The 27,122-nt window shown below is 34.5% G+C and overlaps 1 protein-coding gene and 1 non-coding gene across 4 annotated transcripts in view; both read left to right on the plus strand.

Moving 5' to 3' along the window:
- The window catches only part of Stk3 (serine/threonine kinase 3), a 336,937-nt gene that overhangs the window by 87,442 nt on the left and 222,373 nt on the right, over positions 1-27,122 (plus strand). For 2 of the 3 annotated variants that reach the window (XR_004515711.1, XM_010619566.1), the window contains 3 exons: positions 3,437-3,517; positions 10,777-10,905; positions 22,152-22,266. Coding sequence is in view for 2 of the 3 variants with exons in the window: in XM_010619566.1 (XP_010617868.1) it covers positions 3,437-3,517; positions 10,777-10,905; positions 22,152-22,266 (325 nt within the window). In the remaining variant the exon portion in view is untranslated. Of the gene's footprint in view, positions 1-3,436; positions 3,518-10,499; positions 10,548-10,776; positions 10,906-22,151; positions 22,267-27,122 lie in introns of those variants that run through there. The other variant, XM_010619567.2, reaches the window with a different exon arrangement.
- Positions 13,411-13,553, plus strand: LOC117285065. Its single transcript, XR_004516075.1, has one exon. It is a non-coding gene; the product is annotated as a small nucleolar RNA SNORA12 (small nucleolar RNA).

Consider the following 27,122-nt stretch of genomic DNA (forward strand, 5'->3'; position numbering starts at 1 on the left):
TGCTCTGTTGGGCCTCATGGTGTTGTTGCCTTCATTGTCTTTTTCTAGGATCTTGTTTAGAATTGCTTGTAGTGCTGGTTTGGTATTCATGTAGTTTCTCAGGTGTTCTTTCTCATGGAAGTGTCTTATTTCCCCATCCATTTTGAAAGAGAGTTTTGCTGGATACATCAGTCTAGGTTGGAGGTTGTTCTCTTTTAGTACTTGAAATATCTCATTCCAGGCTCTCCTTGCTCCAAGGGTTTGTGTTGAAAAGTCTGCTTTGATTCTGATGGGCTTTCCTTTGTATGTGATTTGTTTCTTTTCTCTTACTGCTTGTAGTATTTTGTTCTTCTGTTGGGTTTCTGGGATCTTGATTATTATATGTCTAGATGTAGATTTTTTTTTATTGTAGCTAGTTGGGTTCCTATATGCCTCACTTATCTGAATGTCAAATTCTTCCCCTCTGTTTGGGAAGTTTTCTGTCATTACTTGTTTGTACAGCTTTTTAAAGTCATTTGTATTTTCTCCTGCTACTTCATGTATTCCTATCAGTCTTATGTTATTCTTCTTTGCATCATCTAGGAGTTGTTGGATCGATTTCTCATGGTCTCGTACTGTATTTAAGAGACCTCTCTTTTCATGGTCACTGACTGCAATCTTATCTTCTATATCTGAGATTCTATCTTCGCATTCTTTTATTCTGTTGCGTAAACTTTCAATAGAGTGTTTAATCTCCTGGATATCTGTTTAAATCTGTTTTATGGATTACATTTCTTTCCTGTGTTGGGCGTTTATTTTTTCCATTTCTTTCCTGTGCTGGGCCTTCATGGCTTCTATCATGGTCCTGAGCTCATCTATTTTTTGTCAGTTTCTACTCTAGAGTCTTGAATCACGACTTCCATTTTGCTCACTATCTCTATGGTTATCTGGGAAATTATTTCTGCTTTGAATTTTTCTAGAGCCTGATTGATCTGTTTTGTTACTTCCTGTGCTTTGAGTTCAGGGTGTCCTGGCGGTTCACTATCGGCCTTTTCATCCTCATTTGCCCTACTGTTTGCCATTGGTGAACTGGAAGTCTGTCCTTGTGTCTTGCTTAAGTGTTTTCTCATTTTTATTTTTATTGTCGGACTGTCCTTGGTTTAATCTCTGGATTATTACCCAAATCTTCCTGATATAGTTGTGCCCTAGCTTCTGGGTCTCTAACAACCCACAAACATTCTCATCTTCATAACATCAGAGAAAACAGCTCATCAAATCAACCACAATGTTTTATCCCAACTGATACAATCAGCAACACATTAAGATCAAGCACAACTTTTGACACTGACCACCAGTAGTAGTCAAGAAGCAGTCCAGAACATGTCTGCAGTGAACAAAATTTCCATATAGTGTATTTTACCATTTAATGGCTCAGACAGAGCAAGGATGCAAGACCCCTGATCTCAGTTAGCTGATGGCTGAACCCCATGACGCTGACTGACCTCAGGCTGCAAGGCCCAGATTGAGTTCCCCAACCTTCTGAATGGTTGAACTCCACAACGTTTTATTACAGGTTTCCCATGCCCTTTCTTTAAAGATGTTCAAAGTTGGGAACTCAGAAAAATACCCTTGATGACCACCTCTGCCTCTGCAGAGTGGGTCCAAAGACTGGCACAGTCAGGAGGTCTGAGACTGTGGTGTGTGTGTGGGGTATAGGGGTTCAGGGGCGCCCGCGCGGCTACCTTCCCGGCGCTTGAGTGATGGCGGCTGGGTAGGGAGCAGACGTGGTTCTCCTTCCCGCGGTGGATCGGGGCCTAGGCTCTGTTTATAGTATATCTTGTTTTGTCTTATGCTTTATCTTCCCCCATGACCTTGTCTTTTTAGGTTTGTTGAATTGTTGCATCTCTTGGTGTATTGTTTGCATAAAATTTGGAAAATATTTGACCTCCCTCCTTCCCTCTTTTCCTTCCTTCCCAGATACCAATCTATTCATCTGTTTCTCTTTCTTTTCTATTGGGAACTCAGCTGTTTTCTTTCTTCCCTTTTTTTTTCCAACTTCTTTCAGTGGCTTATCTTTTCTACTGTATTGTTTAGTCTGCTTTTTTTTTTTTTTTGGTACCGAGGATCAAACTTGGGTCCTTGCACTTGTGAGGCAGGCGGCCAAACCACTGAGCTAAATCCTCGGCCCTGTCTAGTCTACTTTTAATCCTATCCAATGACAATTTTATTCTCATATCTTATTTCTTTCTTAAATTTTTATTCAACTCCTCTATCTTTATACTTTATCATCTTTGAGTACATGGGGTATATTCATAATACCTTTTCATAAGATATTTATTTCACTCTCTTGATGAAAGCAAGAAAATAGGTTTTCTTATGTATTATTTGTGGAAAAATAAATTGGTAGAAACCCTACTGTAGCAATTTGCTAATATCTGTTAGTAATCCACCTTTATCCATGGCAGATGCATTTCAGAACCTCCAATAAATGTGTGAAACCTATGTATATTGTGTTTTTCCTATATGTACACACTTATAGCAAAGTTTATTTATACTTATTAGGCACAGTAAGAGTTGAACAAGCGGGCTGGGGATTTAGCTCAGAGGTTCAGTGGCCTGCCTTGCAAGCGCAAGGACCCGAGTTCAATTCCCGGTACCAAAAAAAAAAAGGTTTGAACAACAATAATAAAATTAGAAGAATTATAACAAACAGTAGTAAATGTGTGGTCTCAAAATAGGTCATTGTATTTTCATCTTTTCACTTAAAGGAAACACTTTGGGATATCTAAATCAGCATTACTACTCTTTTGCTTTAGGGCCATTATTTAGTAAAATATGGGTTTCTTGAATACATGTACTGTACTATCAGAATTGGTCTGTAACTCAGCTGGTTATTATGGAACTGATGGGCACAGAGCATATCCAGTGTATATACACTAGATAAAGGGATTATTCACATTCTGGGAGGGATGGAATGAGATTATTCATGTTATTCAGAGAAGTATACATTTGAAAACTTATAAATCATTTTCAGAATTTTCCATTTAATATCTTTGTAACCTTAGGTAACTGAAACTGTGCAAAGTAAAGTGATAAGGGTAGACTATTGTGTATGTATTTATATAACATACAATAATACCAGATAAAATACACTATATTATAATATGATTTTTATAATTACTGTATAGTTATGAGTGATTTTATGGTAGTTATACTGCAGTTACTAAGAAGTATATGTATAAGATCCTATCTTGTAGGTTTAAAGGGGGGAGAACTAAGACTACATAGTACAAGAAGCTAATAAAAGGTTAGTTTTTGGGGTGCTAGGCACATGAGGAAGAGGGCTTGGAAGGAGACCAAGTATATACCAGTGTATACCTTTGTATATCATTTGATCACTATCTGATTATATTGTCTATTAGAATAAAAAGTTTTGTAAAAGGTCTTAAGGAAAATATTTCTTCTCTTTTCTTATTAGTAAGCTAAAAAAGCTGAGTGAAGACAGTTTGACTAAGCAGCCTGAAGAAGTTTTTGATGTCTTAGAGAAGCTTGGAGAAGGGTAAGTATAAAAAATATGAAAGTAGCATTTACATGATGACAGAACTATTAAAAAACTAATCTTTCAACTAGAATATATTTGCTTGAATTGAATAACAACATCAAGTAAATTTGGCAAATAATAATGGAATTTTGAATATTAGGTTATCCCAAATTGAGTAATTGTGTCTTTCCATGTGTACGTATGTGTGTGTAGCAGAAACTGTGCTGTCAAATGGTTTCTAAGTGGTTTGTTAGTTTATCCCATATGACATCTTAGTAAGTTTGAAATACTTTGTTGGTCAGGTGATGTTGGCCAACTTTTAGTATTGTGGGGCTTATTTTATTTGGGAAAAGGTAAGTACGTAGGTGTGAATTGAATGTCTTAGTGAAGAAGTCAGTGTGTATAGGCAGAGGCATACTTAACATGGTTTCAGATTAATAGTAGAGAAACTTCATTTTGAGTATAGAGAATGATAGGGAGTTTTTAATGGAATGACTAAAGAAGATATATAAAATAATAAAAAACAAAATTAGTAACAACAAGAAATTAGAACAAGAAAAAGGAAATACAGGGGAAAATATAAAATAATAAACATAAGATGAAGCAACACAAGTATATTTTTCACTAAATGTTCATTTTAACATTTAAAAGACCAACTGTTAGAGCAAATGTAAAATGTAGGGCTGGGGGTTTAGCTCAGTGGTTCTACCACCTGCCTTGCAAGTGCAAGGTCTTGAGTTGGATCCCTGGTACCAAAAAAAAACAAAAACACTAAAACCATGTACTACTTTTGTGGAACTCATGTAAAACAAAAAATGGAACTCTTAAGGTTGTTTCTTATATTAAAAAATCAATAAACATACAAAGAAAATAGGAAAGTAAGAATAACAATGTTTGTATTAAAGTTAATAGGTCCCACCTGAATTTAGAGGGACATTAGGTAATGAACTGTGACAATTTATAACATAACATTTGTGTCACTAAACATGGTAGCCAAATTTATAATGGAAAGATTATAATAATGTCAAGGGAATTTAGTAAAATTCTAATTGTGTGAAATATTTCAATTTATCGCTTTCAGAACTGGGCAGATATAATAGAAAAAAGGACAGAGGAATTAGACATCAATGCATTTGATTATACAAATATATGTATAAGTAAAGTACTTATATGTCTGCATTTTTATGATTGTATTCTTACATTCCTTTGTATTTATGGACATAGAAAAATGACAAATTCTAAAAATACAGTGTTTCACATTTTCCAGTTGTATCCTACTAAATTAGAAATAATTACAAAAATGAAAAACTCATATTAATTGGAAAGTAGGGAAAGTAATCTGAGGTTACCTCTGGATTGAATTAGCAGAACTAATTTTATGAAAAGTTTTATATTCTTTTATTACCAAGAAAGGAAAAAATAGCTGGGTATAGTGGTGTACACCTGTAATCCCAGCACTTGAAGGGCTTAGACAGCAGAATGACAAGTTCAAGGCCAGCCTGGATTTAAGGTTTGAAGCCAGCTTCAGCTACACAGTAAAACCCTGTCAAAACACACACACACACACACACACACAAATATATATATATATATATGAATGATTTGAAATAAGAAAAAACTATAACCACTGATGATAGGGAAACGATTTTAAGAGTTAAGATTGTATTATATACTGCCCTGTGACAACTAATTTGAAAATCCAGAAGAAATGGATTTCCCTGAAATATTCATATTATGTGACCTGAGCCCCAAAGAAGTTAAAACTTAAATAGATAAAAAAAAACACCCAAAAACGCCTAAATAGATATATTACCTCAGAGACAGTAGTTGAATATTTGGTTGTGGAAACAATCCCAAGTATCCATGAACTGATGAGTGGATAAACAAAATGTTACATCTCTGTACAATGCTATTTCAGTCATAAAAAGGAATGAAATCCTGGTAGATGTTATAATGTGGTTGAACCTCAAAAACATTGCGCTAAATAAAGAATCCAGATACAAAAGGTCTGTATGATTCCATTTATACAAAGTCTCTAGAGTAGCCAAATCCATTGGGATAGAAATGAGATTCTTAATGTCCAGAAGCTATACAGAAGTAATGGTTATACAACATTGTAAACACACTACATACTACTTGTTTGCCACTATAAATGTTTAGGAACTAAATTTTGCATTGTGAACATTTTACTTTTTCTCCCTAGAAATACTTTATCTAGTTTTTTCAGGACAAATAATTGTTCTTTTTCATGAAGTAGGCGTAACTTTAATATTAAGACCTAGATATATGTAAAAAAAGAAAACTCCAATTTAGCGTTGATGTACTACCCATTATATTAACTGTTCCAACCTGATCTCACATGGTTAGTTGAACTTGTCTATCTGGGATACCACCACTGTTAGATTCAGGGAGGTCATTTTAGGGCTGGCATCTGTTGTTATCTCTGTCTTGTGCTGGAGAGATTTCTTTTTCTTTTTTTTTCTCATGAGTTTATTGATACATTTTAGGTATACAGTATACTTACATTCATCATTGGGATCTTTTCATGACAGGTCTTGGTTCTCATTTTTTCCCATTATCCTTGCCCTCCTTTCACTCCCTCCTCCCTTCCCTATTTATAAATACTTTATTTCCATTTTTTCATTTTCTCATGTTTTTTTTTTTCGTTTTCATTATGACCTTTCCCCTACCCTTATTATTTCCAATACACCTTTAGCCCTTTTCTTCCTATTTCACGTTGTCCATTATATCATTAGGATCTTATGTACCATTATAGTTTCTCACACCAGAGAAACTATTCGGTATTTATACATGTGTGACTTACTCATTTCACTTAGGAGTATATCCTCAATATGTGTCCATTTTCCTATGATTGAATCTAATTTCTCATTCTTTATGGCTGAGTAGTATTCCATTTTATAGAAAAACCACATCTTTATCCAGTCTCCAACTGATGGGCAAATGGGTTGTTTCCAAGTTTTAGCTATTACAAACTGTGCCACTGTAAACGTGGTGTGCATATATCACTGTGATATGATCTTTTTCTTGTGCTGTAGAGATTTCTTCTTTAGACCTTGTCTATAAACATAAGGAGTGAATGAACAAATCACATATAATATACAGTCCACCAAAGTATACATCAGGAAAAGAAAAACCTGGTATAAATATTTTAATACTTAATTTATTGAGACATCATGAGATTAATACAATTTATCTTTGGCCTCTACAGTTACAAGAGGTGCTTGAAGTGGTGACCATTAGCTTCCAGGTATTTATTAGTAAGGTGAATGGTTAAGTGTGTATACATTTTTTGGTAGACTCTCTATATCCATTCCAGTAACCTTTTTCCTTAAAACTTTGCATTCCTTTCTTTCATATTTACTGAGGACTGGCTTCTCACTTATTGTAGGCCACTGTTGAGTCTAGATTTCACACAGTTAGCTGAGCAAACTGTTAAAGATGCAAGTCTAGAGATTCTAGACACACCATGTTTGTTCTGACACTGTTCTGCATCCATATCAGTAAATTTCTTTCTCTCTATTTTAGCCTGTTTCCCATTGCTTTAACAAAATACCTGAATGAGATAATATGTAAAGAAAAGAGGTTTGCAGGGTTTGGGGAGAAATTTTTTTAAAAAAGGTGATTTTATATTTTGGACTCTAAAGTTCAAGATTAATAGATCTCATTGGCGTGACTCCTGGTCAGGTCACCCTTGAGTAAGGTACAACACAGCAGGAGTGCAGACAGTAGGGAGAGATCCCATGTTAAAATAGGAAACCAGAGAAGAATTTAGCAGCCAGGCTTGCTTTTTTGTCTGCTCTCTGGAGAACTAACTAACTTACAGTGTGAGGCCAGCATTAATCCCTTCTGGAGACAGTATTGCCAGTGACTTGTTTACCTTGCACTGACCTCTGCTTCTTGAAGCTTCTACCATCTCCCAGCATTGCTTCCTTGAGGATGAAGCTTTAATACAGAATCTATGGCGACACACTAGAATTATATCCAAACCACAACATGTGTTCTTTAGCAGATGTTTCTATCTGCCGACAAAAATTGGCAGAATCTTACACTTTTGGTGTGAATAGCAGCTGCTCCTGGGTTAGATTTATACTCATCACCCTCGTGTCTATAATTATGGGTCTGGAAGCAATGAGGGCTGGTGGTGGAGTGGTCTGGAAGATGTGTCTCAAAAAAATCAATTCAAAAGTGACTTTGTAAGGTGAAATCATAAAGATTTCAGGAATTGTGAGGCCAATTTTCTACAGGAGAGTAGAATTTGTTTTGCTAGCAAAGGAGACTGCATAGGGTTTGGGGGATCAGGTTACTCATTAATGAGAATACCTAAATGTTCAGTACCAATTACCTGGATACCTCTCTTCAGACTGAATGCCTTAATTGTAACATAACATACCTGGTGATTTTGTGTGAATTCAGTTTGCATTTTAATTTACCTAGCAAGCTTATGCATTGAGTTTGCTTTTCAGAACTCCTAGCTTTGTGTCTTTAGGAGTTAGGAAATTCTTTTGGAGCATTCAGAAATTTTTTTGTTCTGCTAGTTTTGATCAGGGCATTTAAATCCCTAGCTCATTATATCCTGTTCTATAAATTTTCCACGGCAGGCAGAGGCAGCAGCCCTTTATATTGTCCTGGAACTTTGTTTTCACCATATAGTCCATTGATACAGCTAATTGGTCTGTCAATTAACTACTTTGCTTAGGCTTCAGGCAACCAAAGGTGATAATTTAAATAACTTTTGCCATTAAGTTCCAAGACTGTCAGTATTCTGTCACTTTATTATTTTTAGTTTTAAGAAAGAAATACTACACAATTTCCTTCTTTAAGGCTTATTTCCCTATGAACTATTTGTTTCTACTTAAACTATGAGTATATTGGTAGTAGGATATGTATGGTCAGGAAGAGAGAAAGTGGCTCTACAAACTCTGAGCACAAAGGATTAGTGTAAAACTAGGAGTTCAAATGTATTGTACAGGGGCCAGGGATACAAAGGTCATAAAAGGTGTTGCCAGAAACTGGAGTAGCCAGCACTGAAGATCTTGGCACTGAGCTGCAAGTTTCTCAGGAGTTCTCTGATAATCTGTGGCAATCCTGAAGAATCTTTTTTTTTTTTTTTTTTTTTTTTTTTTTGGTTTTTTTGAGGCTGACTGGAACTCACTGTGTAGCCCAGGCTGGTCTTGAACTCCCAGCAATCCTCCTGCCTCAACTTCCTGAGTACTGGGATTACAGGTTGCACTACCATGCCCGGCCTGAAGAATCTTTAAGATACTTTCATCAACTGTCTCAGTTTGTAGCTGTGTGTGATGGCTATTAGAAATGCAGCAGGAAGCAACTGTACATTCTCGTGTCTACCAGTGTTTGTTACAAATACATTTTGAGAGGAGTGGTTTTGCTGTAATCTTTTGCATTAATCTTTGTAAGTGTTCTTCTCATTAACAAAAATTCTTAATTGGGAACCTTTTAGGGAAAAGAATTCTGGGAAATGGAGCTCCAGCTTCTCTTTTGGAGTGCTGGAGGAGTCCAGAGAAAGGAGTGCTGGTATTGCTTAACCGACAGTAAATAATCTAGCTCTGAATTCTGTGTTAACTTTTGAGGGAACATATACATATGTTGAGGGAAGATCTTTATACGCATATCCTTAGCCTCTCCAAAGGTAACTTTGGGTGTAAGTTTGAATTAAATTACTTCACAGAGCCCAAAGAAACAGGGTGAGAATCAAATTCATTTTGATGATATAAACTGCTGTATTAATTTCACTTTTTTGGGAGAAGATTGTGAATTTGAAAGTGATTCTGCATATAAATTCTGAATATTAGGAAATATTTTATATCTTTTTTGATAGTTTATTGTTAGTATTCCTATTTTCACATGTACTAGAATTTGTTCAACCTTTCACCCTTTGACGAACATTTACACTGTTTCCCTTTTAATTATTATGAATAAAGCTACTATGAGCATTTGTATACAAGATTTTGTGTAAACACAAATTTTCATTCCACTGCTGGGTTATATGTTTAATAATTCCGTCTTTTAAAGAAGCTGACAAACTAACTTCTAGGATGACTGTATCATTTTTACATTTCCACCAGCTATCCTCCTACTTGCATGATTATAGTGATTTTCTTCTACATATCATACAAATGAATCATGCTTTTGAAAAATCCACTCTGCCAATCTCTGTTTTAACTGCTATATTTAGACCATTTGTGTTGAAAGTAATTATTAATGCATTGGGGCTTAAATTCTTTGGTCCTCTACATTCCTTTTCTTGTTTTCCTTTGGATTATCTGAATTATTTTTAGAATTCCATTTTGATTTATATCATTTTGAGTAAGGAAATACCTTTTATCTGCCAATGCCTTGCTTTGCTTATCTTTCTCTTCTTTAGAAATAATGTAGGGAGAAGACAATGATTCTTGGGGGTCAGTGTGTGAATCCTGAACTTGCTGCTGCTGGTATTTGAGTATGTTTAATCATCTTTTATTAATGATAGTTTTCCTCACAATTGAGAGGGATGAATTTGGTAATGTATGTAAACCCCTATTTAGTAAGAACTCAGTAAATGGTAGGAGCTTAAAATTTTTCTATTTCATAGCAAGTTACAAATGACTTCATTGTTTTTGCTTTTTGAAACACATGAATATTTAATTGGAAGAGTTTCAAGAGTTGGATCAGAGATCGGTTTTGAGCAAGTGGTCATTAAATTTTACCTCTCCGTTTATTTATCTTTGTGTTGTTTTTCTCTTGAGAAGAAAGTGGAAGGAACATTTGGGGAGACCTTGGTTTTGTAATTAGAGAGAGACATATGGCTGGAGATTTCCCTGTTTCTCTACCTTTGGTGTTAGGAGATCTAAGTAGAGAGTTTCAGCTATTCTGAAGGACCTTGAACAGAATTGGGACTTTAATCTTCTGGAGGTTACTTTGTTTAAGATCAATCTTTTCTGCTAACTTGAGACTTTAGCTATTTTTAAATTTACCTTTCATTTTTCAGATTTTTATTTATATTTTAATGCTGCATGTGAGTTAAGAAACCGTAAGTCTATTTCTTTTCTTCATAATATTGCAACTTATATATTAACTTATATATTATATATTTAGGTTTGTAATTGAAGCAGTTAGTTTAATTCTTAACTTTTCTTGTTGCTTTTTACCATTTTTGCCATTTAAATAGTGTTAATAATTGGAAAATACTATGTATAAAAATTCATAGTAGACTTTAATATGATGTTTGATAGGAAAATAATAACATCTTGTGTTTTTAGGTCTTATGGAAGTGTTTTTAAAGCAATACATAAAGAATCTGGCCAAGTTGTTGCGATTAAACAAGTACCTGTTGAGTCTGATCTTCAGGAAATCATCAAAGAAATTTCCATAATGCAACAGTGTGACAGGTATGAAGGGATTTTATTTCTTTGTCCTCATTTTGATAAATTTTATTATTAATGGATAATAAAATGCATTTTAATAATCTATTTAGTTTTTTTCCTGACTTCTCATTGAGGATAGCTTTGTAGAATTTTCTTTTGGATGGTACAGCTCTTTGTAAATGTTGTCAGAACAGCACATACTTGTGATTTTCCAGTCACTTCTACCTATATGTCTCTGTATACCCTCATCCCTCCATTTCTTCACTAAGTTACCTTTGCCTTCTTGCTTCACATCCAGCCCATGCATCTGTCATTACTGTAACTGTGACATTTGTCCTCCCAACTAGACTACCAGCACCTCAAGAAGACAAACAGAATCTTAATTCTTTTGGTGTTTCTAGATCTAGGCACATAGCAGTTGTTCAGTGAATGCTTGTTGAATGAATTCTATTTACATAAAATATGACTATTTAAAAACATATAATACAGAATGTTAAATGGCACACAACAAAATATGATTTTCATCTGTAAGTCTGTCCTAAAAATAGGAAAACTGCTTGAAAATTTTCTTTAATCCGTGTTCCTTTATGTTATAACATCAAGCCCATTGTCTATATTATAGGCAGGAAGAAGAAAGGGAAAAGTAGAAAAGCGCTTTCTCAGAAACCCTTCCTTATATTTTTGTTAGAGTTATTTCACATGGTGACGTAGAGTTGGTGGCTTAAGGGAAACTGTGTATATTGTCACCACTAATCACATCAGATCCTTGTTAGTAAGAAATCCATGAGATATTTTCTCTCCTAATGGTACATAAAATCTATACAAATATTTATGATGGTCTGACATATATATATATATATATAAGGCAGGCGAGGTGTCACTGAGCCAGATCCCTGGCCCTGACTTTTAATTTTTTGACTTTATGTTGTGCTAAATTAAGCACTTAGTAGAAACCATATTTTGAATTTTCATCATTTTCTGAGCTGTGGAACAATGCTTTTTTGATACTGGGCAGCAACAGCAAGCTGGAGCTCCATCAGCCACATACTTATAAGAGGGAACAACCAATGCTCTGTAGTGCAATGGGTTGCTAAACTGTGGTATTTGGTAGGTTAGCTGTGTTATATGCTTTTTTTTTTTTTTTACTTATGTATGGTATTTTCAACTTAAAAGATTGTTTGGGATGTAACCCTAGTATAAATTAAGGAGCACCCATATATTACGTACTCTGGCTAATGAAGTGACTGGATAATTTTAGACTAACTTCATTGGGTCTGTTCATTTTTGCTTGGAATATTTATATGTTACATATTTTCTATAAAAACTTGAATAATGACATTCAAACAGTATAGAAAAATTAGTAAATTCCTTATCTCCCAGATGAAAATATAGAATTTTACAAAGATCTTGGTAATAATTTGGTAATTTGACGAGAACCAACTCTGAGCTATGTCCTCAGCTCTCTGTTTTGTTTTTCAGCTGCAAAATTTTTAGTATATGTGATGCCAAAGTGAGCACTGAACTGCAAAATTGAGAATCATCTTTGTTCCTTTTTCTGATACTTTTGATCACTTTTCCATGTCTTTATTCCTTAAATGAAAAATCACATTTTTATTTCTTAGAGCCCCTTACAAGGCCTAAATGGATAGAGTATGCATAAGGAGTAAAGAGAACATTGTAGGTTGATGAAACTCTAGGGAATTCAGGTCATTATTCTCATTATAGACTTTAAACTTTTAAGGGAAAATTAAGGGTATAAGAGGAAGAAAATATGAGTGGAATTCTGGAACTTTTGTACCGTTTTATATCAGAATGCCTTGTCCATATTGGATAATTCTCAAACATTTGTTGAATGAAATAAATGGTAAAACAAATATTGATAAAATAACTCCCACCTTTTAGATTTTAGCCTCAAATTTATACAGTAAATGAAGGATTACAAATTAGATACTTGAAAAGATTCTAAAAGATGCTAAGAGCTAGTAAAAGAAGGAAATGACAAATGTTAACCTTACATGATAACTACTAGTTACTAGCATTAATGTAGATAGTTATTAAAAAATGTATATAAAAAGTGATTTGCAAGAAAGCTATAATAATTGAAAAATTTCTACACATAACACTAAAATTTTAATTAGAGAAAATGAGATACATATTTCTGGAATTTAAATATCTTTTTAATAAATTCAAATTTTTGAATATTTGGCAAATTATTTTGCTTTCTACACTATATGAGACCAAAGGGAATATTTTAATCTTTTATATAAATGTATTTTAGTGAATATTAAGCATGTGTTGAATACTAAATTTTTGGTATAAGTACTTGAGGGAGCCCATCTGCTTTATTGTGCAGAATCTTCAATGGTCAGCACCTGGTACAGAGTAGGCATTTAATAAATATTTGTTGAATGTGTAAGTCTTAGAATGTTAATGATAGACTAGATTTTTGTAGGTCATTTTGTTTTGTGCTTTCAAACTACTCTGTTCTGAAGAGGTGCTTTTAGGGGTTTTGTCTTAAAACAGTGAAGAGGTTGTGGTAGTTTTTTTCTCACACATTTGTTAAGTTTTCAAATGAGCCTGACTCTGCCACATATATTGTAAGGAGCTGGTGAAAGCTTAAAGATAGAAAGTTGTCTTGAGCTTTTGTGTATCAGATATTAGCTGTCACAGTTTATCTCATAAGTTTAAGTCCTACAGACAGGCTGACCAATGCCTGTCTGACCTGAGGAGAGTATGTGCTGAGGGATGCTTTTCCATCCCTGTGATGGATTTTTCTACTTAAAGAACAAAACAACAGACAAAAAACTGAAGAATTTAGCAAAATTAGAAACTTCATTACTGCTATTTTAAAAATATATATCCCAATAAATTTTATTTGAGTAAAAGGTTGTGGTGCTAAAGCATATGTAAAAACTATTTCATGGGTACAAGTACAGAAAAAACAAACCAAGAGATTTTACATGAATTTTCTAAGATTATGAATCTAGTAAGTGACTGAGATGAGAGCCCACACTCTGACTCCAGGCCAGTGTTGAAGAAAACATTGTCTGTAAAAGGATCCCCACAATTGAGTAGCTAAATCTTGGAAGCATCTTATATGCCCATCAACAGATGAATGGATATAGAAAAAGTGGTATACACACACACACACACACACACACACACACACACACAATGGAGTACTACTTAGGCATAAAGAATGATAATTTTGAGTCATTTGTAAGAAAATGGTTGCACCTTGAGACCATAATGTTAAGGTAATAAATAAGACCCACAAGTATAACTACCGCATAATTTCTCTTTTGAGGAACCTAAAATAGGAAAAATTTATAGAGAAAAAAGATAACATGAAATAGGGAGATATATCCTTTGTAAATGAGAAGGGTAACTAGAGGTAGAGGGTGGGAGGAAGACAAGGGGAAGTAAAAAGAATTAAGATGTGCTCTGTATATGTACTAGCTCTCCACAAGGAATGTAATCGTTTTGTTTAGCAAATGTGTTAATAAACAGAAAGATCCTAACACTTCAAAGTGAAGCACTCCCAAGGCATTCCTAGGAGTGGAGACAAGAGCTGGGCTGCTCTACTTGTGAATGCTTCGAGCTAGGTAATGTTAATAAAAGCAAATCACAATTAACACAGGCCCTTTCTTTCTGGTGCTTATACTCTTACGGAAGGAATCTTTTCTATCTACACACACAGAAATACTTTTATGAATTGGGGGCACACAATTATTCACTTATTAACTTATTCAACTAATGTGTTTTGCACTTGAGGATAAGCCCTCGTGCTGCTCACTAGAGCTGTAAGGATAAATGAGTCTCAGGTATTGAAGGGGCTTCCAGTGAAGTGGAAGAGATGTGGTGAATGGGCAGCCGGGTGGAGCTGTGATGGGGAAAATACGGGGATTTATGCACTGTTGAGGATTCGAGGAGATCTTCCCCAGGGAGGCCATAATCATGGTGAGCTGTAATGGATGAATTAGATTCACTGGGCAAGGAGGAAGATGAGCCCTGTGCTAGGAATAGATCATTTCCAGCTGGCCTGCTTGAAGTGTCACTGAGTACTCTGCAGCTTCTTCCACAACAGCTACTTCCTTGTCTGTTATGTTTGCTCATGTTTCTGGGTCAGATTCCATTTGAACACTTTCTGAGGGAAAAAAAGTTTGAAACATCATTTAGTGGATTAGTGATAACATTTTGGTAATTTGTATCAAATTATGTGTATGTCTGTCTGATTTTGGGTGAGCCAAAAATTAAATTGCTGTGATTGAGGTTTATGTTGGAAATAATTTAGCCTTTGTAGAATACTCACATTGCCTTTATTTATTTTATTTTATTTATTTTTTTGGTACCGGGGATCGAACTTGGGTCTCATGCATGCAAGACAGGCGGCAGAACCACTGAGCTAAATCTCCGGCCCCACATTGCCTTTATAAAAACACTATATTACTTTTATAAAGTTGTGAATTGCTAACAAGATTGTAGTAGGATGTTGATAAAACTATATAATGATTGTATAATGAAAATTAGCCATTTGTTTATTATTTTTATCCCATGCTCATAACAGAACTTTCAGAAATATGCCTTTAGTATATGGTTTTGCTAAATAAAATTGAAGTTAATATAAAAAGTCATCATGTTAGCAGTAAAAATGAACACTCAAATTTAGTTTTTAACAATAGCTAGTTTTTAATTATCCTCTGTAACCTATTTGGCCTTCAATTTTTTAAGACGGAAGAACAAAAGTCAGCATATATCATCAGTTCAGTTGTATACTTTCTAAATTGGGTCAGTTCATCATAGGTTGTACTTTATTTTTTTATTTAACTGTTTTGTTTTAAACTTGACATAAAATTGCATATATTTATTGTGTACAGTATATTTTGAAGTACATATACATTGTATAATGACTAAATCCAGCTAATTAATGTGCAGTGTCTCACATATTTATTATTTTAGTGGTGAAAAAACACCATCCAGTCTCAGCATTTTTAAAGAATATCGTATTCTTAGCGAGGCACAGTGGCACAATCTTTAATCCTATCTGGGAAGCTGAGGCAGGAGGATTGAGAGTTCTAGACCAATGTGGGCAACTTAGCGTGATTCTTTCTCAAAAAAAAAAAAAAAAAAAAGTGGGATGTAATTCAGTGGTAGAGTGCCCCACGTTTTATCCTCAGTACAGAAGGGGGAAAAAAAACTATTGTTAATATCGTTAACTGTAGTCATCACTGTGTACAATAGATACCTTGAACTTGTCTTTCCTATACAACTGCAATGTGTTTTTTGACCATCTTCCCCTTTCTCTCCACCTCCACCCTCAGCTGCTTCAGTCCTTTCACCATTCTACTTTCTGGATCTATGAAGTCACTTTTTTAAGATTCTGCACATGAGTGAAAGCATGTGGTTTTTGTCTTTCTGTGCCTGTCTTAATTTCATTTAACATAATGTCCCAGGATTATTCCGTGTTATCATGAATGGTATAGTTTTCTTTTTTGATGTCTGAATAGTTTATGCCACATTTACTTATCTGTTTGTCTATTGATGGGTACTGAGGTTGATTCTATATCTTGGCTATTGTGAATAGAACATTTGAATTTCAGGAAGAAGCTTAAACTGAATAATTTAGTCCATATAACTTGTAATGTGGGTAGTGGTTATGCAATGGGAAAATTACCCCTTCTGTTCTGTTTTTGAGGTATTGGGTATTAAATCCAAGGCTTCACATATGTATATGAGGCTTACTAGGCAGGTGGCTCTACCACTGAGAGCCCTACCACCCAGAGCCCAAAAGGTATAAATACATAAGAAGAGTTTGTAATGTTTTACAATTTTTCCCTCTTTTTTCTCACTTCTCTCTACTTTATTTTGAGTTGTGGTACTAGAGGAAGACTGTTAGGGAGACCTGTGAATTAGAGATAGGAATGGAAAGGATCTGATTATAAGGCACGGTATGAGAGGAGGCAAAAAAGCGGGAGGGGAAGGTAAGATTTGGTTAAGTGTTAAGTAATTAATGGGACAGAATGAAACAGTGGGGACATGCACAGGAGAAAGGCATGGAACATGGGTCATTATTGTCACATCAGTCACCAAGGCTTCTGTTTCTGGGTATAGTCTGTAATTTCATTTGTGTCTTCTTTGTCCTCCCACCCAGTGAAATTTTCAGAGGCATAGTGGTACCCCTGCTTAGCAGTTCTAACACATGTAGAGAATTGTTGGGTTCTGATGCAACCTACAAATCCATATGTGGATTAGTGGATTCTTAGGCATGGGTGAAATAAAATTTTGTATGTTGCTTAAATTTATAACACATAATCACTGAGCTAGTGTTTTAGATGAAACTCTTACTTTTCATTCCCAGATTTTAATAATTCGTGTGGTGGTTAAGAAACAGATGTTAGAACATCTAAATAGTTGTACAGTTAGCTAACTTGTTGGCTAGAATGAAGTGTATTAACTTTGGCCTCTGACAATGCTACACAGGATAATCTTCTTTAAATGCTAATTTGATTGTATTATTTCCTTGCCTTAAGTGCCTTTGGTGGTTCCTTATTGCCTGAACTGCCTTTCTTCTTTGTTACTAAAGCCTCCCCGTTTTTCTCTCTAGCTTCTGCCCCTAGGCCATGTCTGTTGTTCAGTGAGTGCTTTTTGATTAAATTATTTAAAAATGATACATGAATGAATCAATTTGAATCCATAATATCAACATTAGTGGAAAAGGATTGAATTACAATTCCTAGATCTTGTTACTTACTTAAGTGTTAAAAAGCAGTGCCTTTAACATTTCACATATATTCAGTGTACAGTTAAAGGGCGGCACAGTAGGTAAAGCACAGAAGAAAACTTGCTTACTGATTCCCAACTCCCCAGTCTGTCATTACCTAGTTATGTGGAATGTCTCTTAAACACATCTCTTGAATTTGTTTTTTTTTTCTTCTCCTGTTTCTACTACATTCATTTCAATCTGATCCACCACCATCTCTCTTTAAAATGTATGTTTTGTTGTTATTCAGTTATGATGAGACCAATAGATGAAGAGATGACTGGCGTAGAAAAATTAAAACATTGTAATAAAAATAATAAAGATATATTGTTAAACTCAACAGATTCCAAAAGAAGACAGACCATCACTGGGAGCTATACAGGGAAGCACTAGATCAGTCAGAAGGCAGAGTAAACAAAGGGAGAGAATATGGGCTAGAAATTTTATTGTGGCTTTTATGGGAAGGAACAGGTGAGATAGGCTAAAGCAGTGCTCACGAGAAATGGGCTAATAATTCCAGTGAACTCTGGGCCTGAGTGTTGTTGCTACTTGCTTGATACTGGCTCTAGGGTAATTATGGCAAGGGCATAATAACTCTGTAGTATAAATTGGGTTTATGTGCTTGAGAATGATTGGTTTTCATATGAAAGGCATGCATCAGTGTAATTTGTGTGTTAAGTAGAATTAGCCAACCTTAAGAAGAGCAGTCCCTCAAGTTTAGCAAGGTTCCATGTATCACAGCATTAAAATGCAGAAAGTAAAAAGATACGCTTATTAAAAGAACTTCAAATAATTTTTTAACCTTCTCCCTGTATACTATTTTTTTTTTTTGGTACCGGGGATTGAACTTGGGACCTTGTGCTTGTGAGGCAGGCCACAGAACCACTGAGCTAAAATATCTGGCCCTCCCTGTATCCATTCTTGCATACCATCTTTGGTTTTGAGGCTTTTCATGATCAGGTATCTACCTTCATCTACAGCTCCTTATGCTGTATTCACTTTATTCCAGGTGTGCTCATCTCATTTTAGTTTTTCACACTCACTTTCTTCATTCTTAGAGCCTTTGTATGGGTAGTTCTTGATGTGTGAATGCACTTGCTATCTGGATAACTTCTAGTCAAACCCCCCCCCCATTTTTTTTTTTTTTTGGTACCAGGGATTGAACTCCAGTCCTTGTGCTTTTGAAGCAGGTGGTGGAACCACTGAGTGAAATCCCTGGCCCTCTAGTCAAACTTTAAATCTTAGCTTCAGGCCTCCTTGAAGAGGCCTAAATTGGGGCCCGCTTGTTAATTTTTTTCATCAGTTTGTTCATTTATTCAGTACTTATTTATTTTGTACATATGAGAAGGGAGGTATTGAAGTTAAAGTGGAGAGTAAGATTGGCATGTATCTTTATGGGGCTTTTATTCTTCTGGAAGAGGCAGGTAAAAGTTAATGGTAATAATAAGTGTTTTATAGTAAAAAGGGTGTTGATAATAGAGAATATCAGAGGACAACCAATAAGTAGCCCACTATATACATATGGACTCTAGGGTTTAAGCCTTTCTTTCTTTCCCAAATCTGTGAATTTTGGAATTCACAGCAGCTCAATGAATGAATGACATTTTATTGTTAAGACTCACCCATTTCTACTTTCAGTTTTTTTCCACATATTCCAATTCTTTCCAAGTCAGGAGCTACCATGGAATATGATGTATTCCATTCCTTCATATGAAGTAGGATTAATATAATTTGAAAAGGTGAATGTGAAATAAAGTTACAGCTAGTTTTCTCATAGCATACCTCCTTCTGTTCTTATCATTGTTAGTAATAATTAAATTTATTTAGATTCACTTCTAAGACCAGTATATTTCATTCTGGTGTATGCTATATGAAGTTCAGAATTGTGGCTGTCTAGTTCATTGCTATGTACTAACCATCTAGTTTGATGTCTGACCAAAGTAGAGTGAATGAATGTCAGATGATAAAAATTATTATTTAGGTGTGTGTCCTTAATGTGACTGTGTAGATCTATTTGCTTACTTGTGTAGATTTAAATTATTTCCTTATTGAAAGAAATTGAGCCAAAATGGGAGCACCCAAGGAAAGGCTATATTGGGAGAAGGAGCTCCCAGGCTGTCTTGAACAATGGCAAGAGAGGGTGAAACTATCTAGGGTGAGGTTTACATAGGGCAGTGCAGTGGGGCGAGTATCATCAGAGTTGAGAATTAGTCCTGCTGTGGGGCTAGCGACCAGGTGCCAGGTGATTGGAAGGGGAGGTTCATGGAGTAGCAGGGTGGAGCAACATATTAGGTTTTGCTTATCCACAGGTTAGGTTTCACTCCCCCCGAAACAAGTGGCTCATTTTTGTAAATGGGAATCATTTTAGGAATGGGAGCCATTTTAGAATGCAGGACCATTGGAGCCATTTTGTCTGGTAGAGAACTCTATTACATATTTTATGATGTAGCGTTGAAACATTCTTCTATTTGATCTTAGATTAATATGGGCTACAAATGATTTTTTAAGTGTTCTTTTGACTTTTTTTTTTGGACACAGGGTCTCACTATGTAGTTCAGGCTGGCCTTGAACTCACTTTGTAGTCCAGGCTGGCCTCAAAATTGAAGTGATCCTCCTACCTCAGCTTCCGAAGTACTGGAATTACAGGCGAGCACCACCATGCCTTGCTTTTGACTCATTTTTAAGTGGGAGGTATCCTTAATTTTTGTAAGAGTTGCCAATCTTACCCTCAGCACTACTGATTACTTGGTGTATATGGCAAGATAAGATACTCATTATTATATGCTTCTCAGTGAACATAGTTGTGATTTCACTGTTACTTTCAAAATCTGAATGAGAAAGGTAATATTTAAAGTTTTTTTCTGAATGATATTTGATCTGTCTTTTGAAGTGAAGCTCAACTTTATCTGTTTCCATCAACTGTAAAGCTTTGAAAAGACCTATTGCATCAGAACTTGTAGGTGTTCGATTTACTATAGGAAGTTTTGATGCAAAGGCAGGTATAAGAGCACTACTCCTTACTCCCTTCTAAAGATTTCTATATAGGTACTCATACCTCAAAGACATGTATATAAGAAAAGTATTTTTGTGTTCCCTATGATTTGAAATTCTTCTCTCTTTTTTTTTCTTTTTTTGAGGCAGTCCCTCCGTGTAGTTCTGGTTGCCCTTGAATTCACTATGTAGCCCAGGCAGCCTCAAACTCATAGTGAGCCTCCTGCCTCGGCCTCTCAGGTACTGGGATTACAGGCACGTGCCCCCGCCATGTGCTTTGAAGTTCAGTCTGTATGTTAGTTTCGTTTTAAACAAGTGCTTTTGTCAAATGGTTAAAGTGAGCATTTAAAAATTCCCAATAGGTAATTTGTATTCTCAACACCTAGAAAAAGCTACATGACTCGAAATGTATAACATGGGAATTGACAAGAGACAAGGGTAAAGAGTTAGCCTTTGAAAGATTTTAAATGTGATATAAAGCAATTTAGACTTTTTTCTTTGGATTATGGAGAGCTAGTGAAGTTTTTTAAATCAGGAGAGCAATGTGATCGGTTTCTTTTTCTTCTGATTTAAAAAAGGTTGACTTGTCAACTATATGGTGCATAGGCTAGAATGGGGAAGAAAACTATGTCAGTGGGAAGCATGTGTATGCAAGAGGTTATGAAGAACAGTAGAAATAAGACATAATTAAATTCTGGTTCAATAGCCATCTGCTTAGGCCCTTAAGCTCCATCTAGCCTGCTCTACCTTTGATTTTAAGACTTAGCTAAAATTGTACAGGCTTCACTGGGAAGCCTTCCTGACAGTTTTCTTTCAACATTCTTTTTTCAATGGTGTCTTTATATATGGTATGTTTGTAAATGCGCGCGCGTGTGTGTAAATACATAATTTTGAAGTTGAGCGGTTATTACAGTGGACTCTTCAGTTACAAATGGCGTGTCATACAAACAAGTTGGGTTAATGAAGTTAATGAAAGATTCATCTGCTTTCTTGTTAACTATAGTGTTTGCCCAGGTAAACATCCAGATCTCAGCTATATTGACTTAGTTACAACCAGCCCTTGGGAACTGATCAAGTTTGTAAGTCAAGGGTCCACTTTATATCCATTACATATTAGTAACAGATTATTTTAAAGTTGAGATTTAATATCTGATTGAATGTAAAATCCTTAGAAGATTTATATTTAAAATGCTCTCATTAAAGGAAAATGTTTTCATTTGTTCCTTATGTTAAATAGTAAGTCCCTTGCCAAAATGAAGTGTTATTTTCCTTGGGAATCACTCAAAACATTTGGGCCTCCTCTGGTTTATAATCCTGTTAAATTTTATCCATGAATTAAAGCCTAATTATACACAGTTGATGAACTCTAGATACAGACAATTCAATGTACAATGGAAGTTTACTCATTAAGTTTACTTATTGGAACATTATGAAATGTTGAAAATACTTTGTATTGGAATTAAGAAAAAATGTACTTTGGGAATTAAAACTAAATGTAATTGTCTCTATTTTTCTTTAGCCCATATGTTGTAAAGTACTATGGCAGTTACTTTAAGAACACAGACCTCTGGATTGTTATGGAGTACTGTGGAGCTGGCTCTGTCTCAGACATAATTAGATTACGAAACAAGACAGTAAGTATTTTAAAATTGTTTTGCTAATCTCATTTCTAAAGATTCCTATTTTAGGATCTGACTAGGTAGTATTTTGTTACAAAGAAAATATCACTGTGAAAAAGAAAAGCTTTTATGCAGTTAAAGAGATCTAGAATGAGATAAGAGAACCAGCCACATATCTGTCTGTGGCAAATTTAAGAATTGTATTTTATTTTATTTGAGAATTGTTTATTAAAATAATTTTTAGTGAGTCACTGAGAAACTACCATGATACTCCTCTTCATTTGAATCAGTATGTGTGTATATTTTATTAATGTGACCTTAATAAATTATGGCTAGAATTTTATATTTAAAGCTCATAATATTCCTGATATTTCCTAATTATAATGTTTCTGTATTATAATTAACACCTGCTAAATAATTAAAGTAATTATATGTTTCTGAATTTTTAAAAACAATTGAGCTAGGTATATATCACATGCCTGTAATTTCAGCACTTTGGGAGTCTGAGACAGGAGGATTGGAAGTTGGAGCCCAGCCTGTACAATTTAGTGGCTTAGAAAGGCCCTGTTACTAAATAAAAATTAAGAAACGGCCTGGGGCTCAGTGCGCAAGTCTTGGATTCAATCTCCAGTACCACCAAAAACAAAAACAAACAAAAAATTTGTATTTATTTTCCCAAACGTAGTCCAGATATTTAAAAATGGTAGAGCTAGTTTATTTATGTTTTTATTTTTGTGAAATCAGCTTAGTGAAATGTGTTACTTAATGAAAGCTTTTATGGTTATGTTTTAACCTTAAGTAGGAGTGGTATAGTTATTTGCAAAATACTTTACTTTAGGCAAGCAATGCATCTGGTTTATTTGGACAATTTCTTAGGACTAAAGTGACCTTTTCATATGTGAGTGGCCAGGAAGAACAATGGAATAATTTGTAACTCTCTAGAACAGTAATTCAATTACTATATGACATTATTATATGTTGTCAGACATATTTCAGTAAAATACATTCAGAAAAAAATACTTAACTGCTTGAGTCAATTTGTGGTTAACCAGAATCATTTTAAAATTTGATTGGGGAAATACATTGTAAATTTATCCTACTAATTTTTTTGTCTGTTAAAGAAAATAAAGTAAATAGGATTTCTTTGTAAAGGAAATGAAACAGAAGTTAAAATAATCCTTGTTTTGACAGAATGGATTAAGTGATCTGTGCCATTCTAATTACATATTTTAGAATTTCTATGGTGCTTAACTAGCATTTATGTAAATAAGGTGACTGAAGTGGCAAACAATGCTTTATTTGAAGGTAATTACACTTCAGTTAGAAAAGCATTTTAAAATCATTTCAAGGCTAAACTCAATGAATTTGGTGTCTAGAATTATCAAATGGGAGTGTGAAGTAAAAGTGGATGAAATGGAAAATTTTAAACATCTTTTTTTATGTTTTAAAGTGTTAATGCCACTGTTTTGAATGCATAGTCTTTGAACTAAGAAGTTTATTTCTTGTTGCCAATAATTACAAACTGAAAATATCCTGTAGTTCTTAAAGATAGGTGTGTAAGTGATCATTATTCTCAGATATTGCCTTCACCAGTTATCACAGGAAAGACTTTACCCCTTCATATTCTGTGTTAGAGAACAATTTACTAAGCATGTTGAAGAGTTATTTGGAATAGTCTAATTGTTGTCACAGAGCAATTGTCCTTGGTTCTGGGCTGGTATGAGAAAAATCTAATTACCATATATTAAAAAAAGATCCAGCGCTACACAAGAGATAGACCAGGAGCCAAGGTTTATTGTCTTTTGCCTTGGTGACAACACCAATAAGAGCTCAAGGACATCACATTAGTATCTTTCTTTTCCATCCTAAGCACATTCCTCATTATTTATCTACGCTCTTAAGAGTAAGTACCATTATTGTTAAGGTCAGCAATGTTAGGATATATGTCAGATGTGAGGGTTTTCTGGCTGTGGCAACTGTCACCCCATTGATCTCACTGAAGTTGATTTGGCAGATCTGGTTGGCTAGGTGAGTGACCCTTTCCTCCCTCTGCACTCTTTGTGTCCTCCCAAAGCTTCGTGCTGGTTGAAGAGGAAGACCATTTCCATATAGGAGAACTGTTTCCTTGGTCAAGGATATACAAGTATCTGTGCTTCCCTGCTAGAACCTTTCAAGGCTATGTGTCATCTCTCTTTTTAAAAAATACCTAGACATTGTAAATATTTTATCATTTTATGGGAGTGTTCACTGGAGTGATAATCTTGATTGAATTTCAGAGGCATGGCTGTTACTGATTGGCTAGCTTTCAAAAATGTGACTAGTGAAACAGTTGTCATTTATCTATTAAACAGGTGTAAAAGTCACTCTCAAATTGTTTTCATGGTAATAAAATAATAAATCTTTTCCTAAGAATGTGACAGCTTCATTTTTAGGGCTTATGTGCTTTTTACTTTATGTGCTTTGTTCTTTAGTGTGCTCATTTTAAATAGTACAAGGAATTGTTACTGTTTTACATTGTTGGTGTTTATATTTATCCACGTACTATATGCATTTTATTGTTCTTTATTCCTTTTTGCATTTCCCAGTTGCCTGTAGAACTTCCATTTAGTGAAGTTTTGGTAACAAGGTCTAATTTTCTTTTGGATGGAAATGTATTTCACTTCATTTTTGAACTACATAATTGCTCTGTAAAGAATTTTAGATTGGCAGTTTCATTTAGTGTTTGAAGATGTCATTTCCTAATTATCTGGTTTCCATTGTATTTACTGATAAATATTACTGTTGCTTTGTTGATGGTAATTTATCAATTTTTTTTCAATTGCTGTTAAAGTGTTTTACTTTTAGATAAACTCTTTACTTTGATGTGTACCTAGTTGTATTGTTTCTTGGTATTTATCCCTGTGGGGTTCTTATTGCATCTTGTTTCTGCATCTTGATATTGTCATCAGTTTTAGAAAGCTCAATTATTATCACTTTAAACAGTGTTTTTTGCCCATTCTGTCTCATGATTTTTCTGGGCTTCAAATTGTATGTACTTTAATTTTTCTTCTCTGCTTTATGTACTTTATATACTTTCATGTACTTTTTTTCTCCATTCTCTACAATCTTTTCTTCTGTTGCATCTTCTTCTAGTACACTGGTTTTCTATTTTCCTATGTCTGATCTGCTTGTAAATCATCTACTGCATTTTAAATTTTAGTTTAAATTTTAGATTCTACAATTTTTATTTAATTATTTAAAAAAGTTTGCAACTCCATAAAAAAATTTAAAATCCTGTCCTTTATTTCAAAGAACATATTACAGTCTGTAATTTGTCTAAAAACTTCATTTTCTTGATCTTCTGTGGGTCTATTTCTATTATTTATCTTGAATTTCATGTTTCTTTGTGCCTGGTTATCATTGAAAGAGTGCTAGACATTATGTAAAATACGGCTGAGATTATTTGTGCCAAATGATGATGCCTTCTTCCACCATCATGCTTCTGTCTGGTGACTAGGACTAACTATCCATAGACAACTTGAATTTGGGCTTTGATCTCCTATCATAGGATATCTATAGCATTATAGTGTTATGGCAAATTGTGATTTCCAGTCTTTGTCCTATGTCTTATGAGACATTCAGAAGATTGTTCTGCTGTGATTCTTATTCCATAATTTACAGATACCTTGAGAAAAGTGGTTCTTATTGGTAGGCTTACCTCTTAGGTTTTGTTCCCTCATATCTTGATTCCAGACCAAAGAAACAGCTTTTGTATTTTTATTAGTCTTCAAATGAACTTTTGAATGTATTTTGTTCATTTTAGTTCTTTCAGCAAGAGTGGTCTGAATTATCTAGTATATCATTACCAGAAGTGAAAGGCTTTTCTAATAGTTTGAGTTTTGTTTTTAACAGTTAGGTCTTAAGTCTGGCTGGAATTTACCTTTGTAGGTGATATGAGGTTGGGATCTATTTTTTCGGTGTGGAAATCTCATTTCATAATCAAGTATCCCTTTTCCAACTGATGTATGAGCCTCCTCTACTCAGATTCTCCATATAGATACCTAGCTCTATGTTTGTCTTCATTATATGAACTATTTCATTGATTTATTTGTCTGCTTCTGCAATAGAAATGTACTTTAAATTACATGGCACGTTTGAGATCCAGAATACAAATTAATTTGTCTTTGTTTTTCTTGACTTCCCACATGGCTTTTAGACTAAGTTGTCAAATTCCACAAAAAGTTGCTAGAGTTTTGATTATAATTATATTTAACTTCCTAGATTAATTTGGGTTGATTGTTATTTTGCTGTTCATAGTCATCCTATATCTCCTTTTATGTTTTAAATGTCCTAGTAAGTCTCCTTGAAAATTTTACACATTTTAAATTTAGTTTGTTTCTAGAGGTTTTGGCATTTTTACTGCTATCATGAATGATTTTTAAAAATTATATTTTCTAGTTGATTAATGGTGATATGAATATTATTTTTATGTATTCTTAGTATTCATTATTGCTCAGTCCACTTTGCTGTTTGTCGCCTTCTGACCCTCTTGCTTCATTTTTACCAATTAGTAATTTGCTTTCTGTCCAACGTACCCTCTTTTAATTCAATTAATATGATCCGATATTGACTTTTGTATTGATTCTCGTCTAGTGACCTATTTATTCTTATCTGTTTAGTAATTTTAGGAGCTTTATTTTTGTTACTGAAATCTATGCTCTGTGTTTGGCATCTGTTTCTTTTTCTTTTTTTTTTTTTTGAGTTTATTGGTACATTTAGGGATACAGTACAGTTACATTCATTGTTGGGACCATGTACCTTTACATGGCAAGTCTTGATTCTCATTTTTTTCCCCTTACCTCTGCCCTCCCTTCACCCCCTCTCCCCCTCTC

Source organism: Fukomys damarensis, unplaced genomic scaffold (genome assembly GCF_012274545.1).
Source record: "Fukomys damarensis isolate Sample0158 unplaced genomic scaffold, DMR_v1.0_HiC HiC_scaffold_5, whole genome shotgun sequence".
Taxonomy (NCBI): domain Eukaryota; kingdom Metazoa; phylum Chordata; class Mammalia; order Rodentia; family Bathyergidae; genus Fukomys; species Fukomys damarensis.